This window comes from Schistocerca americana, chromosome 11 (assembly GCF_021461395.2).
Source record: "Schistocerca americana isolate TAMUIC-IGC-003095 chromosome 11, iqSchAmer2.1, whole genome shotgun sequence".
Lineage (NCBI taxonomy): Eukaryota > Metazoa > Arthropoda > Insecta > Orthoptera > Acrididae > Schistocerca > Schistocerca americana.
Window position 1 is genome coordinate 120,251,638 of NC_060129.1, and position 22,583 is coordinate 120,274,220.

The window sequence follows — 22,583 nt, forward strand, 5'->3', positions numbered from 1 at the left end:
GTGTCCCTACACGTATCCACTTCACTATCACACTGAAAAAAGTGGACCTAGGGATGTTTAGGAGTGTGGAAATCTCGGCTACAGACGTATGACACAAGTGACATCCAATGACCTGAGCACCTTCGTGAGTTCCGTGGAGCGCCCCATTCAGCTCTCTCTCGATGTCTAATGGCTACTGAGGTCGCTGATATGGAGTACCCGGCAGTAGGTGGCAGCACAATGCACCTAATATGAAAAACGTATCTTTTTGGGGGTGTCCGGATACTTTTGATTGGATAGTGTATGTGATGTAAATGGTCGAATCTTTTCACTGCAGCACATTAGGAGCTTCTATGTTTACCATCAACAAGGGACCGTAGAATGTAATATGTGACATAGATTGCAACTTGGTACGTCGACCAAGAGTTTTCAACAGTCTGACAGACGGACTGACAAGAATGTGATCGTATACGGGTTCCGATTCACGATACAGAGAGAGAGAGAGAGAGAGAGAGAGAGGAGGGAGGGAGGGACATCGAGTACACCGGTAAGGAGGTCGTTTCCTTTGTGCTCTAACGACGAGTAACAGACCAAAAGACACTGCAGACAGATGTTTGCGGCAGGTACTCACGGTTTCTTCGCTGGAAGAGTCGCCGTCGATCTGGCAGGCAGCAGTCGTTCCAGCTCCAGGGGATTGCCCCGTTCTCCAGCCAAATGGTAAGCAGAAAGTGAGTGCGGCCGGTGGCTCCGAGAGCCTACAGGATAAAAACAAAACACATTGTTTACCATTTTTTGACATACTACTTCATTAATCTTTTAATTACTTAAGCGAGTCTCATATTAGGTAGAACCAGTAACGACAACACCACCCACTCTTTAAATAATCGAGATCGCTCCGTAAGTAGCCTGTTTGTATGTTGGCAGCACTGTAGACTGTGTTAATATCGCTGTCAGCGGTCTGCGCCCTCGGCAGGAGATTGTGTGGTTCGACGGACTAGCAGTTGGCGAGTGGACAGGGAATTGTATGGACATGATGTTCTTATTGTTAGTGGAGACTCTGTGTTGGTAGGACATGTATTCTAGAATGAAATTTTCACTCTACAGCGGAGTGTGCACTGATATGAAACTTCCTGGCAGATTAAAACTGTGTGCCGGACCGAGACTCGAACTCGGGACCTTTGCCTTTCACGGGCAAGTGCTCTACCAACTGAGCTACCCAATCACGACTCATGGCACGTCCTCACAGCTTTACTTCTGCTGGTACCTCGTCTTCTACCTTCCAAACTTTACAGGAGCTCTCCTGCGAAGTTTGGAAAGTAGGAGACAAGGTACCAGCAGAAGTAAAGCTGTGAGGACGTGCCATGAGTCGTGGTTGGGTAGCTCAGTTGGTAGAGCACTTGCCCGTGAAAGGCAAAGGTCCTGAATTCGAGTCTCGGTCCGGCACACAGTTTTAATCTGCCAGGAAGTTTCAGGACATGTATTGTAAAGCGAGATGAAATGATGTTTTTGTAAGAAAATACGCAAGGGAATGTATGAGGACGAATGGATGGTTGATAAAGTTTGGGCAGTGTAATTACTGACAACTATATAATTTTTGGTACTGGGTGTCACATGAATATGGTAAAATTTTCTAAATACTTTGTTTGCTCTTCAACAAAATCTTTCTTTCGCTAACCACATACCTCCTAGTAGTTAGAGTCTATAGTAGTTAGAATCTTTTTATTTAGCTGGCTGTTGTTGCTACTTGTTGTAAATCGCTGTAGTTCGGTGAGGTAAGTGACTTATGAAAAAAGAATGGGGTTTGGACTGTTGGTATTCGTGACTGAAACGAGTTTAGGCAATTAACAGAGTTGGACGTGTATTGTATATTGTGTGGTGTGCGTACTGTAAGACCTTCGGTACACACACCATCAGATTATTTGATTTGCCGCTCTAACGAAGTAGGCGAACGTCAGCAATATGTCTCGTGGTCTTATTGTGGCGTGTTTATCTTCTGCCGTTAGGTCAGACGATAGAAATGCCACTTGCACGCTTAGAGTAGCAGATTGACGGTGACCAACTTTAAACAGAACTTGATTAATTTTCACACACATTTATTAAAATAATAAAAAGCGTAGATTTTACTGGATGCTGTTTACAATTGACAATCTGAAGTTCCTTTGGTCTTGGTACGTTAATCTTATTCTCACATATCTCACTTGACAAAAGTGTCTATACATTTATCTTCATGGCTATGTACAGGAATATCGTAATCTTATTAGGCGCAGACTGAAACTTGACTATTGACTGATGCAGACTAAGGCAGACTAATGCAGACTGACTAATCAGAGGTCTGTACACTCGTTATAATACCTCGTGCGTTCAGGTATCACTGTGCGAGTGTGATCCGCGAGGAGAAAAGGTTCTACGTTAGCAGCAATCTCGTAGGCTGTGTGACATATTAATACGCGGATCGGCGGAAGCAGAATTTGGTCCGTCTCAAAGGCAGCGCCATCTCGTGGTGCGGAGATGGAGGAGCGCTGCACCTGCGCTGTTGTGCTTAGCGGGGCGCGCTCTAGTGGGAAAGTTGTGTACGCGCTGACTACGCAGAACTATGTACACAACATATTGAAACCGGGGACTTAGAAATGACGGAGAGGCTTCGTCCCGCCGTAGCCCTCAGTGGGCCACAACAGGCCACAGCAGTCCACCCACCCCACCGCCGCCCCACACCGAACCCAGGGTTACAGCGCTGTTCGCCCCCCTGTGCCCCCCCCCCCCCATCCTCTCTGGGAACGTCTCATACCAGACGAGTGTAACCCCAAATGTTTCCGTGGCAGAGTAATTATGGTAAACGTGTACATGCAGACAGAGTTTGCTCACCAATCGCCGACACCATGTACCTGAGGCAGAATAAGGGGAACCAGCCAGCATTCGCCGAGGCAGATGGAAAACCACCTTAAAAACCATCCACAGGCTGGCTGGAACACCGGACCTCGACACTAACCTGCCGGGCAGATTCGTGCCGAGGACCGGTACGCCTTCCCACTCGGGAAGCAGCGCGTTAGACCACGTGGCTAGCCGGGCGGGATGAATTACAGGTAGTTTCATATTTCTTTAATTTCATATTTTCTGGATTTGTATTATTGTTAGAATTTCTTGCAGTTCAGGGCCATTCTTTTGTGTTAATTATTGGAAGTCATGTTGAGAATGTCAGATTGTGTTGCGCTTGTATATTTCGAAGAGGTTGTCTTTGTCAGGTAAAATTCTGTAGGTCAGTGTACAATAAAAAATAATTAAAGAGGTAAATTTACCACTCATAAGAAACCGCTTCAGATTACGTTTACAGTTTCTTGGAAGTCGCGAAATGTTCTTATTACGAAACACACGCTAAGTTTTAAGAAATAAATGGCTCTGAGCACTATGGGACTCAACTGCTGAGGTCATTAGTCCCCTATAACTTAGAACTAGTTAAACCGAACTAACCTAAGGACATCACAAACATCCATGCCCGAGGCAGGATTCGAACCTGCGACCGTAGCGGTCTTGCGGTTCCAGACTGCAGCGCCTTTAACCGCACGGCCACTTCGGCCGGCAAAGTTTTAAGAACAGCTGCAGGTGTATGACAAAGATATGGGAAGACAGCGAGAAATCCATTCTCGAACATGAACGCAAATGCCTGCCAGTCCCACATGTTGGTATGTTTCCTCATCCTTATATCCCCCATAGCAGCTGTTCACCTGTAGATCGGCGAGACGCTACTTTCTTGCAGGGGTAGTTTGTCATTCTGTTACACACATCAAAAAAAGTTTTGCATCACCTCGGTTCCGAGAGTTCCGCAACCTGTACAGAAAATTGGAATAGAGATGAACATAAACATCACTTCCGCCGTTTTTACTGCTCATGAAGTCCGCCCCCAGTAGCTGCGTGGTCAGTGAGACACAGTGTCAATCTTAGGGACCCGGGTTCGATTCTCGGTTGGGTCGGAGATTTTCTCCGCTCATGGACTGGTTGTTGTGTTGTCCTTATCATTATCATTGTCATTTCATCCCTATCGACGAGCAAGTCGGCGGAGTGGCGTCAAATCGATAGACTTGTACCCGGCGAATGGTCTACCTGACGGGAGGCCCTAGTCACAGGACATTTACATTTTACAATGCTCATGAAAACCACACATTGCATGTTGTACCACCATACGGCGACACCTTCAGATGTGGTGGTCCAGATTTCTATACAGACCAGTACCACTAATACCCAGTAGCATGTCCTCTTACATGCCTGTATTCGTCATGGCATACTATCCACAAGTTCAAGGCACTGTTGGTCCAGATTGTCCCACTCATCAACGGCGATTCGGCGTGGTTGGAGGGTCACGTCGTCCATAAACAGCCCTTTTCAATCTATCCCAGGCATGTTCAGTAGGGTTCGCGTCTGGAGAATATGGTGGCCACTCTAGCCGAGCGATGTCACTATCCTCAAAGAAGTCATTCACAAGATGGTTGCCTCATCGGTCGGAGGATGGCATTCACGTACCGCACAGCCGTTATGGTGCCTTCCGTTACCACCAGCAGGGTACATCGGTCCCACATAATGCCACCCCAAAACAGCAGGGGACCTAACATTGCTGCACTCGCTGGACAGCTTGTCTAAGGCGTTCAGCCTGACTGGGTTGCTCCAAACACTTCTCCGACGATTGTCTGGTCGAAGGAATATGCGACAGTCATCGGTGAAGTGTACGTGATGCCAATACTTCTAGGCGCTCAGTCCGGAACCGCGCGACTGCTTCGGTCGCAGGTTCGAATCCTGCCTCGGGCATGGATGTGTGTGATGTCCTTAGGTTAGTTAGGTTTGACTAGTTCGAAGTTCAAATGGTTCAAACGGCTCTGAGCACTACGGCACTTGACTTCTGAGGTCATCAGTCCCCTAGAACTTAGAACTAATTAAACCTAACTAACCTAAGGGCAACACACACATCCATGCCCGAGGCAGGATTCTAATCTGCGACCGTAGCGGTCGCGCGGTTCCAGAGTGCAGTGCCTACAACCGCTCGGCTAGTTCTAAGTCTAGGGGACTTATGACCTCACACGTTAAGTCCCATACTGCTCAGAGCCATTTGAACCAGCTCCACTCTGGATGTTGCTTCTATGAAGATGCGTCAGAGGTAGACAGACAGTAGCTGTCCGACAATAAAGGCCACTCTGCCGAAGCCTTCTGTACACCGGTCGCCTAAATACAGCAGGTGCAGGGGATGCTGCGAGGTCAGATGCCAGTTGCCTTGCAATAGTACAGCGTTTATGTCGTGCCCTTACAGCCAAATAATGGTCCACTCTTTCTGAAGTAACATGTGGTTGGCCCTGCCCTGGTCTCTAGGATACAGTTTTGGTCTGTGTACACTGTCACCACATGTCAGAAGAACACCCATAGGGCCACAAGTTTGCGACTGTCCTGAGAGATCCCCTGCTATACCTGCAGAACAGGGCAGATAGTTTAATTTGTGGAAAGGGGCCAAAATGAGTGGCTGTCAGTTGCACTCGAACATACAACTTTACTAAAAAAAATGGCTCTGAGCACTATGGCACTTAACAGCTATGGTCATCAGTCCCCTAGAACTTAGAACTACTTAAACCTAACTAACCTAACGACAGCACACAACACCCAGTCATCACGAGGCAGAGAAAATCCCTGACCCCGCCGGGAATCGAACCCGGGAACCCGGGCGCGGGAAGCGAGAACGCTACCGCACGACCACGAGCTGCGGACCAACTTTACTCATTTGACAAACATTACAAGAGGCTTATCTCAAAAGGGGTAAGATAGATACTGCCTACAGGAAAATTAAAGAGACCTTTGGAGAAAAGAGAACCACTTTCTTGAATATCAAGAGCTCAGATGGAAACCCTGTTCTAAGCAAAGAAGGGAAGCAGAAAGGTGGAAGGAGTATATAGAGGGTCTATACAAGGGCGATGTACTTGAGGACAATATTATAGAAATGGAAGAGGATGTAGATGAAGATGAAATGGGAGAAAGATACTGCGTGAAGAGTTTGACAGAGCACTGAAAGACCTGAGTCGCAACAAAGCTCCGGGAGTAGACACATTGATCACTGTTCACTCCCATAATGTATACAGGTTCTGTTCGTCTGAAAATTATGGCCACAGTTTGGTTAAAAAAATGGTTCAAATGGCTCTGAGCACTATGGGACTTAACGTCTGACGTCATCAGTCCCTTAGACTTGGAACTACTTAAACCTAACTAACCTAACACATCCATGCCCGAGGCAGGATTCGAACCTGCGACCGTAGCAGTCCTGCGGTTCCGGACTGCAGCGCCTACAACCACACGGCCACCACAGCCGGCGCCGCGATCTGGTTCGCTGCAGACAGGGGGAGTGATATCACAAGACAAACAACGCCAACGCAAGGCCTTATGGTGTGGGATGCTGTTGGGTACAACCACAAAACACAGGTGGTGTGTGTCCAAGGCACTGTGACAAGTGTGACATATGTGAATGGCATCTTTCGATTTGTAGCCATACCCTTTCAGCACAACACTGCAGACTCCATTTTTCAGCAAGACAATGCACGACCACATGTTGCTGCACGAGCACGTGCCTTCTTGGTGCCGTAGGGTGTCAGGCTTTTGCCCTGGCTCACCAGATCAAAAGACTTGTCGCCAATCGAAAATGTGTGATATGGTGAATCGACGGATGCAGCACTGTGGCCCAATGCCAACCACCACAAACGGACTTTGGAACCAGGCGAATGCACCATGTATGCTACACGTCAGGACGCTGCTCACGCCTTATGCTCGCCGATATCATCACACATGGAACAAGTTATCAGCGCCCGTGGTGGACCATGTACCTACCAGGCAACAGGACAAATGCTGAAGTGAGGTGACTGAAAGGCTAATCATTTATGGAAAGCACACTGATATACATGTCCCGTAAATATGAACGTCCTATCTCTAGTCGTTCAAGGTGTTCTGTTTTTTTTCTGAACACGAGTGAATATTCCCATACAGGGAGACATTTTAATCGTAAGTCACTTGCTCGGCCTATGTGGATAAATACAATATTGTGTTGTTCACATGTATGTCTGAAGGAAATTTGCATAGTACGAGGCCTATCCGGAAAGTTAGGTCCGATCGGTCACAAAGTGGAAATCACTGTGAAAATCAAAAATGTCAAACAACGGAAAATCCGGGATCGCATGTAACAATACCAGAGAAGGATAGTTGCTACTCGCCATATAGCAGGGATGCTGAGTCGCGATAGGCACAACAAAAAGATTCACACACTCATAGCTTTCGGCCATTAACACCTTTGTCAGCAGTACACACACACACACACACACACACACACACACACACACACACACACACACACACGTCAGCAGTCTCAGAGAGCTGAAACCACACTGTGAGCAGCAGCACCAGTGCATGATGGGAGTGGCGACTGGGTGGGGGTAAGGAGGAGGCTGTGGTGGGGAGGGGGAGGGATAGTATGGTGGGGGTGGTGGACAGTGAAGTGTTGCAGTTTAGACAGAGGCAGATGAGGAGGTGCGGAGGGGGAGGGGGTAAGTAGCGGAAAGGAGAGAAATAAAAAGAACAAGAAATTAAAAGACTGAGTGTGGCGGTGAAACGACAGCTGTGTAGTGCAGGAATGGGAAGAGGGAGGGGGCTGGATGCGTGAAGACAGTGACTAACGAAGGTTGAGGCCAGGAGGGTTACGGGAATGTAGGATGTGTTGCAGGGAAGATTCCCACTTCTGCAATTCAGAAAAGCTGGTGTTGGTGGGAAGGATCAATATGGTACAAGCTGTGAAGCAGTCATTGAGATGAGGGATATCATGTCTTGCAGCGTGTTCAGCAACAGGATGGTCCACTTCTTTTTTTGGTCACAGTTTGCCAGTCACAAACTCCAATCTGGTCACTAACATCACCTATCCCATCAAAGGCAGGGCTACCTGTGAAACCAGTCATGTGATTTATAAGCTAAGCTGCAACCACTGTGCTCCATTCTATGTTGGCGTGACAACCAACAAGCTGTCTGTCCGCATGAATGGTAACTGACAAACTGTGGCACAACAAAAAACCAAGTGGACCACCCTGTTGCTGAACACGCTGCCCAACATGATATCGCTCATTTCAATGACTGCTTCACAGCCTGTGCCATATGGATACTTCCCACTAACAGCAAGTTTTCTGAATTGCACAGGTGGGAACTTTACCTGCAATACATCCTACGTTCCCATAACCCTCCTGGCCTCAACCTTCGTTAGTCACTATCCTCACCCATCCAGCCCCCTCCCTGTTCCCATTCCTGCACTACACAGCTGTCATTTCACCGCCACACCCAGTCTTTTAATTTCTTTTTATTTCTCTTCTTTCCACTACTTACCCCCTCCCCCCCCCCCGCACCTTCTCTACTGCCCTCCGTCTAAACTGCAACACTTCACCGTCTGCCACTCCCACCATACTATCTCTCCCCCTCCACACCCCAGCCTCCTTCTTACCCCCACCCAATCGGCATTCCCATCATGCACTGGTGCTGCTGCTTGCAGTGTAGGTTCAGTTCTCTGAGACTGCTGACATGTGGGCAAGTTGTGTGTGTGTGTGTGTGTGTGTGTGTGTGTGTGTGTGTGTGTGTGTGTGTGTGTCTACTGCTGACAAAGGCATTAATGGCCGAAAGCTATAATTGTGTGAACTTTTTTGTTGTGCCTATCGCGACTCAGCATGGGGGGGGGGGGGGGGGGTGGTTAGTGTTTAACGTCCCGTCGACAACGAGGTCATTAGAGACGGAGCGCAAGCTCGGGTTAGGGAAGGATTGGGAAGGAAATCGGCCGTGCCCTTTCAAAGGAACCATCCCGGCATTTGCCTGAAACGATTTAGGGAAATCACGGAAAACCTAAATCTGGATGGCCGGAGACGGGATTGAACCGTCGTCCTCCCGAATGCGAGTCCAGTGTGCTAACCACTGCGCCACCTCGCTCGGTAGCGACTCAGCATCTCCACTAGTTGGTGAGTAGCAACTTTCCTTCTCTGGTATCGTTAAAATCAAAAATGTTTTATTTGGAACAGTTAGCTACACCTTCCAGCTACTTCTCTACATAGTCACCTCCACGATTTAGACATTTGTCGTAGCGTTGTACCAACTTTCCAATACCCTCGTCATAGAAGGGCAATTCTCTACTCTGGTCCACAGCCCATTGTCTGTGCCAGAAAATTGTCTTTATAGACAGCGGTTCATGTGAGCAGAGACAAAACTCAGAGAGAGTCAATTACGTGCTCGATTGCGGGTAGTAAAACACTTCCCATCGAAATCGCTGCAGGAGTATCTTCATTGCCCCTGTCATACAGAAGGAAACGCATGACTGTTGTGTTACGTGGGCTGCACGACATCAGGCGAAATCTCACACCAGGCCCTCATACTTGGCAGGAGACGCTATTATTTTAAGCATCTTTACGTCATCTCTGTGCGCTCAGAACTGAAAAGAGCGACATGGCGCGATCGACTGGCATACTAGAGACATTGCCCAACACATCTGTTCAAAGCTTCTCCGGATTTTCACTGTGGTTTCCATTTCGCAACCCGTCGGATCTTACTACCTGAATAGCCCTCATAGTTAGCAATAATACAGGCGCTGCAGTATCGCATTGTTCCGGAGGTATGACGTCATAAACATAACAGAAGCCAGATTAAGCAAACTATAGTCATACTGAGCTTTATAATAAGAGGACATAGCTACTTCCAACAGCTTTACAAATAATTTCAAACCCTTTCGGAAGTTTTCCTCGCATACAAGCTTAACGTCAAATACTTGTTGTTGTTGTGGTCTTCAGTCCTGAGACTGGTTTCATGCAGCTCTCCATGCTACTCTATCCTGTGCAAGCTGCTTCAACTCACAGTACTTACTGCAAACTACATCCTTCTAAATCTGATTAGTGTATTCATCTCTTGGTCTCCCTCTACGATTTTTACCCTCCACACTGCCCTCCAATACTAAATTGGCGATCCCTTGATGCCTCAGAACATGTCCTACCAACCGATCCCTCCTTCTTGTCAAGTTGTGCCACAAACTCCTCTTCTCCCCAATCCCATTCAATACCTCCTCATTAGTTATGTGACCTACCCATCTATTCTTCAGCATTCTTCTGTAGCACCACATTTCGAAAGGTCCTATTCTCTTCTTGTCCAAACCATTCACCGTCCATGTTTCACTTCCACACATGGCTACACTCCATACAAATACTTTCAGAAACAACTTCCTGACATTTAAATCTATACTTGATGCTAACAAATTTCTCTTCTTCAGCAACGCTTTCGTTGCCATTGCCAGTCTACATTTTATATCCTCTCTTCTTCGACCCTCCTCAGTTATTTTGCTCCCCAAACAGCAAAATTCCTTTACTACTCTAAGTGTCTCATGTCCTAATCTAATTCCCTCAGCATCACCCGACTTAATTCGACTACATTTCATTATTCTCGTTTTGCTTTTGTTGATGTTCATCTTATATCCTCCTTTCAAGACACTGTCCATTCCGTTCAACTGCTCGTCCAAGTCCTTTGCTGTCTTTGACAGAATTACAATGCCATCGACGAACCTCGAAATTTTTATTTCTTCTCCATGGATTTTAATACCCTCTCCGAATTTTTCTTTTCTTTCCTTTACTGCTTGCTCAATATACAGATTGAATAACGTCGGGGAGAGGCTACAACCCTGTCTCACTCCCTTCCCAACAACTGCTTCCCTTTCATGTCCCTCGACTCTAATAACAGCCATCTGGTTTCTGTACAAATTGTAAATAGCCTTTCGCTCCCTGTATTTTCGCCTGCCACCGTTAGAATTTGAGAGTGTTCCAGTCAACATTGTCAAAAGCTTTCTCTAAGTCTACAAATGCTAGAAACGTAGGTTTGCCTTTCCTTAATCTATTTTCTAAGATAAGTCGTAGGGTCAGTATTGCCTCGCGTGTTTTAATATTTCTACGGAATCGAAACTGATCTTCCCCGAGGTCGGCTTCTACAAGTTTTTCCATTCGTCTGTAAGAAATTCGTGTTAGGCTTTTGCAGCCGTGGCTTATTACACTGACAGTTCGGTAATTGTCACATCTGTCAACACCTGCTTCCTTTGGGATTGGATTTATTATATTCTTCTTGAAGTCTGAGGGTATTTCGCCTGTCTCATACATCTTGCTCACCAGATGGTAGAGTTTTGTCAGGACTGGCTCTCCCAAGGCCGTCAGTAGTTCCAATGGAATGTTGTCTACTCCGGGGGCCTTGTTTCGACTCAGGTCTTTCAGTGCTCTGTCAAACTCTTCACGCAGTGTCGTATCTCCCATTTCATCTTCATCTACATCCTCTTCCATTTCTATAACAATGGGCCCAAGTACATCGCCCTTGTAATTCTTCATGCTTTCCCGGCGATCTGTTGTCATCTTGGATATTCGGGAATCCAGCCGGATGTTCGCGTCGTTCTCGCACGATATTTCAACAGCGTGCCTCGCTGTCTTCTTCAGGTGCTACCTGAAGAAGACAGCGAGGCACGCTGTTGAAATATCGTGCGAGAACGACGCGAACATCCGGCTGGATTCCCGAATATCCAAGATGACTACATCGCCCTTGTATAGACCCTCTATATACTCCTTCCACCTTTCTGCTTTCCCTTCTTTGCTTAGAACTGGGTTTCCATCTCAGCTCTTGATATTGAAGCAAGTGGTTCTCTTTTCTGCAGAGTTCTCTTTAATTTTCCTGTAGGCATTATCTATCTATGAGATAAGCCTCTACGTCCTTACTTTTGTCCTCTAGCCATCCCTGCTTAGCCATTTTGCACTTTCTGTCGATCTCATTTTTGAGACGTTTGTATTCCTGTTTGCCTGCTTCATTTACTGCGTTTACATCAAATAGTAAACGCATTAATTAATCTTTTCAATACACGGCCCTTTAAAGCTGATTTTAAGAGGTAATTAGGATCTCTACAGAACCACAGGCTTACTAGTATGATGTAACAGATGTTACTGTAGTTCCGATTCTTCGACCACCAAGAGAAACACGCAGTACACTAACAATCGCAATATGAGCAGAACCTATTTACGTTTAAATACCAATTGGGCGCAGGGTTTTTTTCTTTCTATAGGATCGTTTCATTTCTTCACCTGCGAGAATTAATGCCTACAGTTCGTACCTGGTATACATTCTCTCATGTCAATGATGCGCCCTCTTTCAAACTCACTCATTTGACGGTACGGTGCGCGCATTGTATACGAGGCACCGTGAACGTCTGCTCAAGTGTTGCGACACGATTTCGGTGTTGACATTGACCCGCGCGAAGACGTGGTTCAAATACTAATCATTTCTGGAGAACATACTAACGTACTTGTCCTGTGAACATGAACGTCCTATTTCTATTCGTTCGAGGTGTTCTGTTTCTTCCGAACGTAAGTGTACATAATGAATGTACCAGTCAAGGTTGTAGACACGTGGTTGCCGACATATAGTAGATTGTATACAGATTGGTCCATTGACCGGGCCAAGTACCTCACGAAATAAGCGTCAAACGAAAAAACTACAAAGAACGAAACTCGTCTAGCTTGAGGGGGGAAACCAGATGGCGCTATGGTTGGCCCGCTATATGGCGCTGCCATAGGTCAAACGGATATCAACTCCGTTTTTGAAAATAGGAAGCCCCATTTTTTATTACATATTCGTGTAGTACGTAAAGAAATAAGAATGTTTTAGTTGGACGACTTTTTTCGCTTTCTGATGAATGGCGCTGTAAAAGTTACAAACGTACAAGTACGTGGTATGACGTAACATTCCGCCAGTGCGGACGGTATTTGCTGCGTGATACATTACCCGTGTTAAAATGGACCGTTTACCAACTGCAGAAAAGGTCGATATCGTGTTGATGTAAGGCTATTGTGATCATAATGCCCAACGGGCGTGTGCTATGTATGCTGCTCGGTATCCTGGACGACATCATCCAAGCGTCCGGACCGTTCGCCGGATAGTTACGTTATTTAAGGAAACAGGAAGTGTTCAGCCACATGTGAAACGTCAACCACGACCTGCAACAAATGATGATGCCCAAGTAGGTGTTTTAGCTGCTGTCGCGGCTAATCCGCACATTAGTAGCAGACAAATTGCGCGAGAATCTGGAAACTCAAAAGCGTCGATGTTAAAATGCTACATCAACATCGATTGCACCCGTACCACATTTCTATGTACCAGGAATTGCATGGGGACGACTTTGAACGTCGTGTACAGTTCTGCCACTGGGCACAAGAGAAATTACGGGACGATGACAGATTTTTTGTACGCGTTCTATTTAGCGACGAAGCGTCATTCACCAACAGCGGTAACGTAAACCGGCATAATATGCACTATTGGGCAACGGAAAATCCACCATGGCTGCGACAAATGGAACATCAGCGACCTTGGGGGTTGATGTATGGTGCGGCATTATGGGAGGAAGGATAATTGGCCCCCATTTTACCGATGACAATCTAAATGGTAAAATATATGCTGATTTCCTACGTAATGTTCTACCGATGTTACAATAAGATGTTTCACTGCATGATAGAATGGCGATGTACCTCCAACATGATGGATGCCCGGCACATAGCTCGCGTGCGGTTGAAGCGGTATTGAATAGCATATTTCATGACAGGTGGATTGGTCGTCGTAGCACCATACCGTGGCCCGCATGTTCACCGGATCTGACGTCCCCGGATTTCTTTCTGTGGGGAAAGTTGAAGGATATTTGCTATCGTGATCCACCGACAACGCCTGACAACATGCGGCAGCGCATTGTCATTGCATGTGCGAACATTACGGAAGGAGAACTACTCGCTGTTGAGAGGAATGTCGTTACACGTATTGCCGAATGCATTGAGGTTGACGGACAACATTTTGAGCATTTATTGCATTAATGTGGTATTTACAGGTAATCAGGCTGTAACAACATGCGCTCTCAGAAATGATATGTCCACAAAGATACATGTATCACATTGGAACAACCGACACAAAATGTTCAAACGTACGTCCGTTCTGTATTTTAATTTTAAAAAACCTACCTGTTAGCAACTGTTGGTTTAAAATTGTGTGACTTGTGTTTGTGAATATTACAGCGCCATCTACCACAAAGCGAAAAAAATGGTCCAACTAAAACATTCATATTTCTTTACGTACTACACGAATATGTAATAAAAATGGGGGTTCGTATTTTAAAAAAGCGCAGTTGATATCCGTTTGACCTATGGCAGCGCCATCTAGCGGGCCAACCATAGCGCCATCTGATTTCCCCCTTCAAGCTAGACGAGTTTCGATCTTTGTAGTTTTTTCCATTGACGCTTACTCTGTAAGATATTTGGCCCGGTCGCGATCAATGGACCACCCTGTGTATGAAAGTTTGGATCGAGCCGTGGGTGTTGTTCTGACAGCCCAATGGCAAGGTGGCCGCTCGGGGTAAGCGCGATGTCCGGGTTGGAGTCCCGCTCCGGCACAAATTTTCATTGTTGTCATTCGCTTATACAGCTGATTGTTGTCCATATTGGCAACTGTCAGTCCATTTGATATATCCTGAACAATGTGTCGCGCAATGATATAATGTCGTCGTAGGTACTCAATGGCGTGTCGTATTGTGACATAGTTTATCAGGTATATTCACCCATGGATGCGGATAATGTCTGCAAAATGTGTTGCCAATGTAGTTTGGTAATAAAGTACGAATAAATTAAAAAGGCACGCCTGATACTGAAGTTTTACTGCGAGAACAGCGCAAATGTAATAAGCCATAAACTCTTTCAAAAATGGTTCAAATGGCTCTGAGCACTATGGGACTTAACATCTGAGGTCATCAGTCCCCTAGAACTTAGAACTACTTAAACCTAACTAACCTAAGGACATCACACACATCCATGCCAGAGGCAAGAGTCGAATCTGCGACTGTAGCGGTCGCGCGGTTCCAGACTGGAGCGCTTAGAACCGTTCGGCCACAGGAGCCAGCCTCAACTTTTTCCTTTGCATTATTTATTAAGGCCGGGGGGGCGGGGGGGGGGGGGGGGGGGAAGGGTGCAGGGTTGTGGTAGCGCTATCAGCCATAACACGGTTCGTAAAAACTTGAAATAATGTATAAATTTTGGTTGAAATGATTCAAATGGCTCTGAACACTATGGGACTTGAAATCTGAAGTGATCAGTCACCTAGAACTTAGAACTACTTAAACCTAACTAACCTAAGGACGTCACACACATCCATGCCCGAGGCAGGATTTGAACCTACGACCGTAGCGGTCGCGCGGTTCCAGACTGATGCGCCTAGAACCGCACGGTCACAAAGGCCGGCTATAAATTTTGCTGCAAGACGCTAGCTGCTCTCTTGGTCAAACACTCGATGAATATAATCCGGGTAATTTGCGCGCCATGCCTCGAGACATACAGTGCGTTTCCGTGGTGATGTCACAAACTTCCAGGGATGACGGATAAGGCTAAATATATGAGTATGAGGTGAAGGACCCTCTTCCGGATACGACAGAGGCGAAAGTTACAGCCGAAAGTCATTGTGATACCTCTCACAGTGGAATACTTGTAATCGGTTCTGTTGTTATTAAAATTCTAGGGTAGGCAGCTTTCAAAGGTGGTAGTGCGGACAATGGACTCTAAAATGCACACCTTAAGGACTATAGGCACTTTATCTTCGCTGCTACGAAACACAACTGTTCTAGAGAGCACGTGGTCATAGCTTTTAAGACATGTATTTTAGACTCATATTTGCTGAACACTTTTCTTGTTTTGGTCCCTACTATCTACTTGGCTGCTGTAATCGTGTGTGCCGTTTATACTCACAAGGGAACGTCCCCATCGCACCCCCCTCAGATTTAGTTATGAGTTGGCACAGTGGATAGGCCTTGAAAAACTGAACACACGTCAGTCAAGAAAACAGGAAGAAGTTGTGTGGAACTATGAAGAAAAATAAGTAAAATATACAAACTGAGTAGTCCATGCGCAATATAGGCAACATAAAGTATAATGTGAGCTCAGGAGCGCCGTGGTCCCGTGGTTAGCGTGAACAGCCGCGGAACGCGAGGTCGTTGGTTCAAGTCTTCCCTCGAGTGAGAAGTTTAATTTCTCTGTTTTCGCAAATTTATGATCTGTCCGTTCGTTCATTGACGTCTCTGTTCACTGTAATAAGTTTAGTGTCTGTGGTTTGCGACCGCACCGCAAAACCGTGCGATTAGTAGACGAAAGGACGTGCCTCTACAATGGGAACCGAAAACATTCGATCGCAAGGTCATAGGTCAACCGATTCCTCCACAGGAAAACACGTCCGATATATTCTATACGACACTGGTGACGGCACGTGCGTCACATGACACGAATATGTTGACAACCCACCTAACTTGTACACTTGGCGAATGGGTAAAAATATTCTTCTACCTTTCCCGATTTAGGTTTTCTTGTGGATGTGATAACCACTCCCAAAAAAATGATAAAAACATACGCGTTTATCACATAAACTGAAAATAAAAAATTAAACCTAGAGAAGACTTGAACCAAGGACCTCTCCCTCCGCAGCTGCTCACGTTAACCATGGAACCACGGCGCTCCTGAGCTCACAATGTCCTTGATGTTGCATATCTTGCACATGGACTACTCAGTTAGTATATTTTGCTTATTTTTTTCAGAGTTCCACACAACTTCTTCCTGTTTTCTCAATTGATCTGTGTTCAGTTTTTCAAGGCCTATCCACTGTGCAAACTTATAACTACATCTGAGGGGGGTGCGATGGGGAGGTTCCCTTGTCAGTACATCGGTCCTCCACGGTCGTGATACTTTGACCAATGTATGCCATACCACAGCTACAAGGAAAGCGACATACACCCGCATTAAGCAAACCAAGATCATCCTTATCAGAACCCAAAATCACTCTAAATTTCGATACCGAGATATGAGCATGCACGTCCAGCTGTTGGGGCAGTGTTATTAAGGAACCAGTTGAGATTAAATTAGCGAGAAACCTTGTAAACAGGGATGGAGGTTTTCGTTTAAACACTGCTCTCTGCCTTGTCAAAAAACAGAAGGACAGAGTAAATGTTACCTCATCTGCTAGTTCGTAGTCTATCCGTATTGATGGCTCTGACTTTGGTCATGTTTGGTGGCACTAGTGTTCAGTGCGTGTGTGTGTGTGTGTGTGTGTGTGTGTGTGTGTGTGTGTGTGTGTGTGTTATCCTTCCTGAATTACTCCAAGAATCGAGGTCTTAAATTTTTTGTGCACCGCCTCTCCAATGCAGTTTGTGCCTTGAAATGAGCGGGGTGCGCTCCCGCCGAAATATCGGCGCTCCCTGTAAATACAGGGCTATTACAAATGATTGAAGCGATTTCATAAATTCACTGTAGCTCCATTCATTGACATATGGTCACGACACACTACAGATACGTAGAAAAACTCATAAAGTTTTGTTCGGCTGAAGCCACACTTCAGGTTTCTGCCGCCAAAGCGCTCGAGAGCGCAGTGAGACAAAATGGCGACAGGAGCCGAGAAAGCGTATGTCGTGCTTGAAATGCACTCACATCAGTCAGTCATAACAGTGCAACGACACTTCAGGACGAAGTTCAAACAAAGATCCACCAACTGCTAACTCCATTCGGCGATGGTATGCGCAGTTTAAAGCTTCTGGGTGCCTCTGTAAGGGGAAATCGACGGGTCGGCCTGCAGTGAGCGAAGAAACGGTTGAACGCGTGCGGGCAAGTTTCACGCGTAGCCCGCGGAAGTCGACGAATAAAGCAAGCAGGGAGCTAAACGTACCACAGCCGACGGTTTGGAAAATCTTACGGAAAAGGCTAAAGCAGAAGCCTTACCGTTTACAATTGCTACACGCGCTGACACCCGATGACAAAGTCAAACGCTTTGAATTTTCGGCGCGGTTGCAACAGCTCATGGAAGAGGATGCGTTCAGTGCGAAACTTGTTTTCAGTGATGAAGCAACATTTTTACTTAATGGTGAAGTGAACAGACACAATGTGCGAATGTGGGCGGTAGAGAATCCTCACGCATTCGTGCAGCAAATTCACAATTCACCAAAAGTTAACGTGTTTTGTGCAATCTCACGGTTTAAAGTTTACGACCCCTTTTTCTTCTTCGAAAAAAACGTTACAGGACACGTGTATCTGGACATGCTGGGAAATTGGCTCATGCCACAACTGGAGACCGACAGCGCCGACTTCATCTTTCAACAGGATGGTGCTCCACCGCACTTCCATCATGATGTTCGGCATTTCTTAAACAGGAGATTGGAAAACCGATGGATCGGTCGTGGTGGAGATCATGATCAGCAATTCGTGTCATGGCCCCCACGCTCTCGCGACTTAACCCCATGCGATTTCTTTCTGTGGGGTTATGTTAAAGATTCAGTGTTTAAACCTCCTCTACCAAGAAACGTGCCAGAACTGCGAGCTCGCATCAACGATGCTTTCGAACTCATTGATAGGGACATGTTACGCCGAGTGTGGGAGGAACTTGATTATCAGCTTGATGTCTGCCGAATCACTAAAGGGGCACATATCGAACATTCGTGAATGCCTAAAAAAACTTTTTGAGTTTTTGTATGTGTTTGCAAAGCATTATGAAAATATCTCAAATAATAAAGTTATTGTAGAGCTGTGAAATCGCTTCAATCATTTGTAATAACCCTGTATATCCTCGCTGCATTCCTGTAAGTTGTTAGAAAATTGTAATGCCAGGAAAAACTCAGGTCTCACATGGAAGAAGCAGTTTTACGTAAAATGACAGGTACAGAGCCACTAACAATCGCTTCTGAGAACGAAGACTGACATCCACGGACCGTTCCTGAACTCGGTGTCGATACATCGAGTATAAACACGGCAATGTTCCTTACCTACACTACGTGATCGAAACTATCCGGACTTTTAGGTTCGTGGCGCCCGCCAATGGTAATGCTGGAATTCAATGTGGTATTGTACCACCCTCACCGTTGATGACAGCTTCCACTCTCGCAGGCATACTTTCAGTCAGGTGCTGGAAGGTTTCTCGGGGAATGGCAGCCCATTCTTCACGGAGTGCTGCACTGAGGAGAGGTATCGATGTCGGTCGGTGAGGCCTGGCAAAGTCGGTGTTCCAAAATATCCCAAAGGTGTTCTATAGGACTCAGGTCAAGACTCTGTGCAGGCCAGTCCATTAGAGAGATGTTACTGTCGAGAAACCACTCCGCCACAGGCCGTGCATTATGAAAAGGTGCTCGATCGTGTTGAAAGATGCAATCACCATCCCCGCATTGCTCTTCAATAGTGGAAGCAAGAAGGTGCTTAAAACATCAATGTAGGCCTGTGCTGTGATAGTGCCACACAGAACAACAAGGAGTGCAAGCCCCCTCCGTGAAAAACACGACCACACCATAACACCACCGCCTCCGAATTTTACTATTGCCACAACACACGCTGGCAGATGACGTTCACCGGGCATTCGCCATACCCACCCCCTGCCATCGGATCGCCACATTATGCATCGTGATTCCTCACTGCACACAACGTTTTTCCACTGTTGATTCGTCCAATGTTTACGCTCCTTACACCAAGCGAGGCGTCGTTTGGCATTTACCGATGTGATGTGTGGCTTATGAGCAGCCGCTCGACCGTGAAATCCAAGTTTTATCACCTCCCACCTAACTGTCATAGCACTTGAAGTGGATACTGATGCAGTTTGGAATTCCTGTGTCATGGTTTGGATGGGTGTCTGCTTATTACACATTACAACCCTCTGCAACTGTCGGCGGTCGCTATCAGTAAACACACGAGGTCGGCCTGTACGCTTTTGTGCTGTACGTGCCCCTTCACGTTTCCACTTCACTATCACATCGGAAACAGCGGACCTAGGGATTATTACACACAGGCGTATGACACAAGTGACACGCTATCACCTGACCACGTTCGAAGTCCGTGAGTTCCTCGGAGCGGCCCATTCTGCTCTCTCCCGATGTCTGATGACTACTGAGGTCGCTGATACGGAGTACCGGGCAGCAGGTGGCAGCACAATGCACCTAATACGGAAAACGTATATTTTTGGGGGTGCTCGGATACTTTTGATCACATAGTGTATCTTTTGCTTGTAATATACTGCATCGGGGCTTAATTATTTTTTTTAATGCAAATATTTTTAATTTTAATAACTGTCTGTCCGATTACGAAGTCTCGTAAACGGTTGGCCCTGACTAGTTTTAGTACGCAATCTGACTGCATAGAATAACAACAAAGAATGGAATGAAATTTTCCGTTAACACAATTAATTAATTAAGTCCCCAGCAACTATAAAACGTACGAAACCAGTGTGGAAGTCTGATTCAACGTACACATCTGGCACGGTTCTTCTTCAATAAGACAAGAAATTTTAAATACCATTTATACTGAAGTGATAAAAAAAATTGAAATACTATAATTGCGTAAGGAAACCAGAATTACACTCTAATACAAGAACACAAGCCAGATGCTTTGTTGACTGAACCTGTAATGACGCATTATTTAAGACATTGATATAATAAAAAGAATAGGGAATTTTTTTACCTTCATATATATTGACGAAAAGCACTCTGATCATTACAATATCTCCATTCGAACAACATCTGCTGTCTAGCCCATCAAACAACTGCATGAAACATGGAACAAGCCCTCTCCACTACGACTTCTCGACAAGAACTCTTCACCACGACATCTCAGCAAGCACTGACTACTACGAGTTCTCGACAAGCACTGCCAGTGGAGGCGGCGGAATAAAACTCTCTGGCGCTGTGGCTCAGTGTAGCCACCTTTCAATACTTACAAATTAACAATTTTCCGATTTTTTCCTTTACTTGTACTCTGAGACCTTACTTCTTGCCAAATTTCATCAATTTAAATCACCGGGAAATACCCTATAGTTTTGATTGAGGTTGTGACTATCAAAAAACATGACATAAATCACCATAGCTTCCGCTTGCAGCGAGTTACACGTTTACATTTACTACATCGCCAAAGGGCCGTAGATCACAGTATGTGACACAGATTTCAAGTTGATACGTTTACGCGTTCTTGAGAAAAACGGGACTTAACAGAGATACGTAAACGAGAGTGTCAGCCAAGAAATGAAAAACAAAATTCGTGCGACGTAATTACAAATGTACTGTCTTGGGATCTTTTCCTTTGTCTGTATTGTGAAACATTCCTTTCTGCGAAATTTCATCATTCTAGGCCAACGGGAAGTACGCTATAGATTTTGATGAGTCACAAGTTTGTTTGCGTGGTTATCAGCCGAAGTGTATTTCATTTCTTCCAGACGCGTTTCGCCTTTTACTTTAAGGCATCTTCAGTAGAATAGCGATTCCCATTTTTGGCTGGGGACTGCGTTTTCTCTCACCGGGCCACGTGCTGTAAGCGGCATTATACCTTCACTTACGAAACACAAGCACGGTTTCATTTTACGAATTTTTTGCTTCACAGTTTTCATATTGTTTGCCTCATTACTGTGGAGCACTATTAGTCTTGTGTCGTCAGTTGTACGTATTTTACCGAAACTTGTGATTCAAAGTCGTAACTACTATGTGTTCACTTTATGACTCATGCTGCTTGGTTTGTTTACCTACAACTAGTGACAGAAGATTAATAGCGCTCCACAGTGTGTTGTTGTTGTGGTCTTCAGTCCTGAGACTGGTTTGATGCAGCTCTCCATGCTACTCTATCCTGTGCAAGCTTTTTCGTCTCCCAGTACTTACTGCAACCTACATCCTTCTGAATCTGCTTAGTGTATTCATCTCTTGGTCTCCCTCTACGAATTTTACCCTCCACGCTGCCCTCCAATACTAAAGTGGTGATCCCTTGATGCCTCAGAACATGTCCTACCAACCGATCCCTTCTTCTAGTCAAGTTGTGCCACAAATTTTTCGCCTCCCAAATTCTGTTCAATACCTCCTAATCAGTTATGTGATCTACCCATCTAATCTTCAGAATTCTTCTGTAGCACCCATTTCGAAAGCTTCTATTCTTTTCTTGTCTGAACTATTTATCGTCCACGTTTCACTTCTATACATGCCTACACTCCATACAAATACTTCCAGAAACGACTTCCTGACGCTTAAATCTATACTCGATGTTAACAAATTTCTCTTCTTCAGAAACGCTTTCCTTGCCATTGCCAGTCTACATTTTATATCCTCTCTACTCCGACCACCATCAGTTTTTTTGCTCCCCAAATAGCAAAACACCTTTACTACTTTAAGCGTCTCATTTCCTAATCTAATTCCCTCGGTATTGCCCGATTTAATTCGACTACATTCCATTATCCTCGTTTTGCTTTTGTTGATGTTCATCTCATATCTTCCCTACAAGACACCATCCATTCCGTTCAACTGCTCTTCCAAGTACTTTGCTGTCTCTCACAGAATTACAATGTCATCGGCGAACCTCAAAGTTTTTATTTCTTCTCCATGGATTTTAATGCCTACTCCGAATTTTTCTTTTGTTTCCTTTACTGCTTGCTCGATATACAGATTGAATAACATCGGGGAGAGGCTACAACCCTGTCTCACTCCCTTCCCAACCACTGCTTCCCTTTCATGCCCCTCGACTCTTATAACTGCCATCTGG

The 22,583-nt window shown here is 45.6% G+C and overlaps 2 protein-coding genes across 2 annotated transcripts in view; both read right to left on the reverse strand.

Annotated features, from left to right (window-relative positions):
- The window catches only part of LOC124553355, a 705,505-nt gene extending 704,780 nt beyond the window's left edge, over positions 1–725 (reverse strand). The window contains exon 1 of the mRNA XM_047127229.1: positions 611–725. The gene's annotated coding sequence lies outside the window, so the exon portion shown is untranslated. The remainder of the gene's footprint in view (positions 1–610) is intronic.
- The window catches only part of LOC124553357, a 191,644-nt gene continuing 169,667 nt past the window's right edge, over positions 607–22,583 (reverse strand). The window contains exon 3 of the mRNA XM_047127230.1: positions 607–734. Coding sequence (XP_046983186.1) covers positions 607–734 — 128 coding nt within the window. The remainder of the gene's footprint in view (positions 735–22,583) is intronic.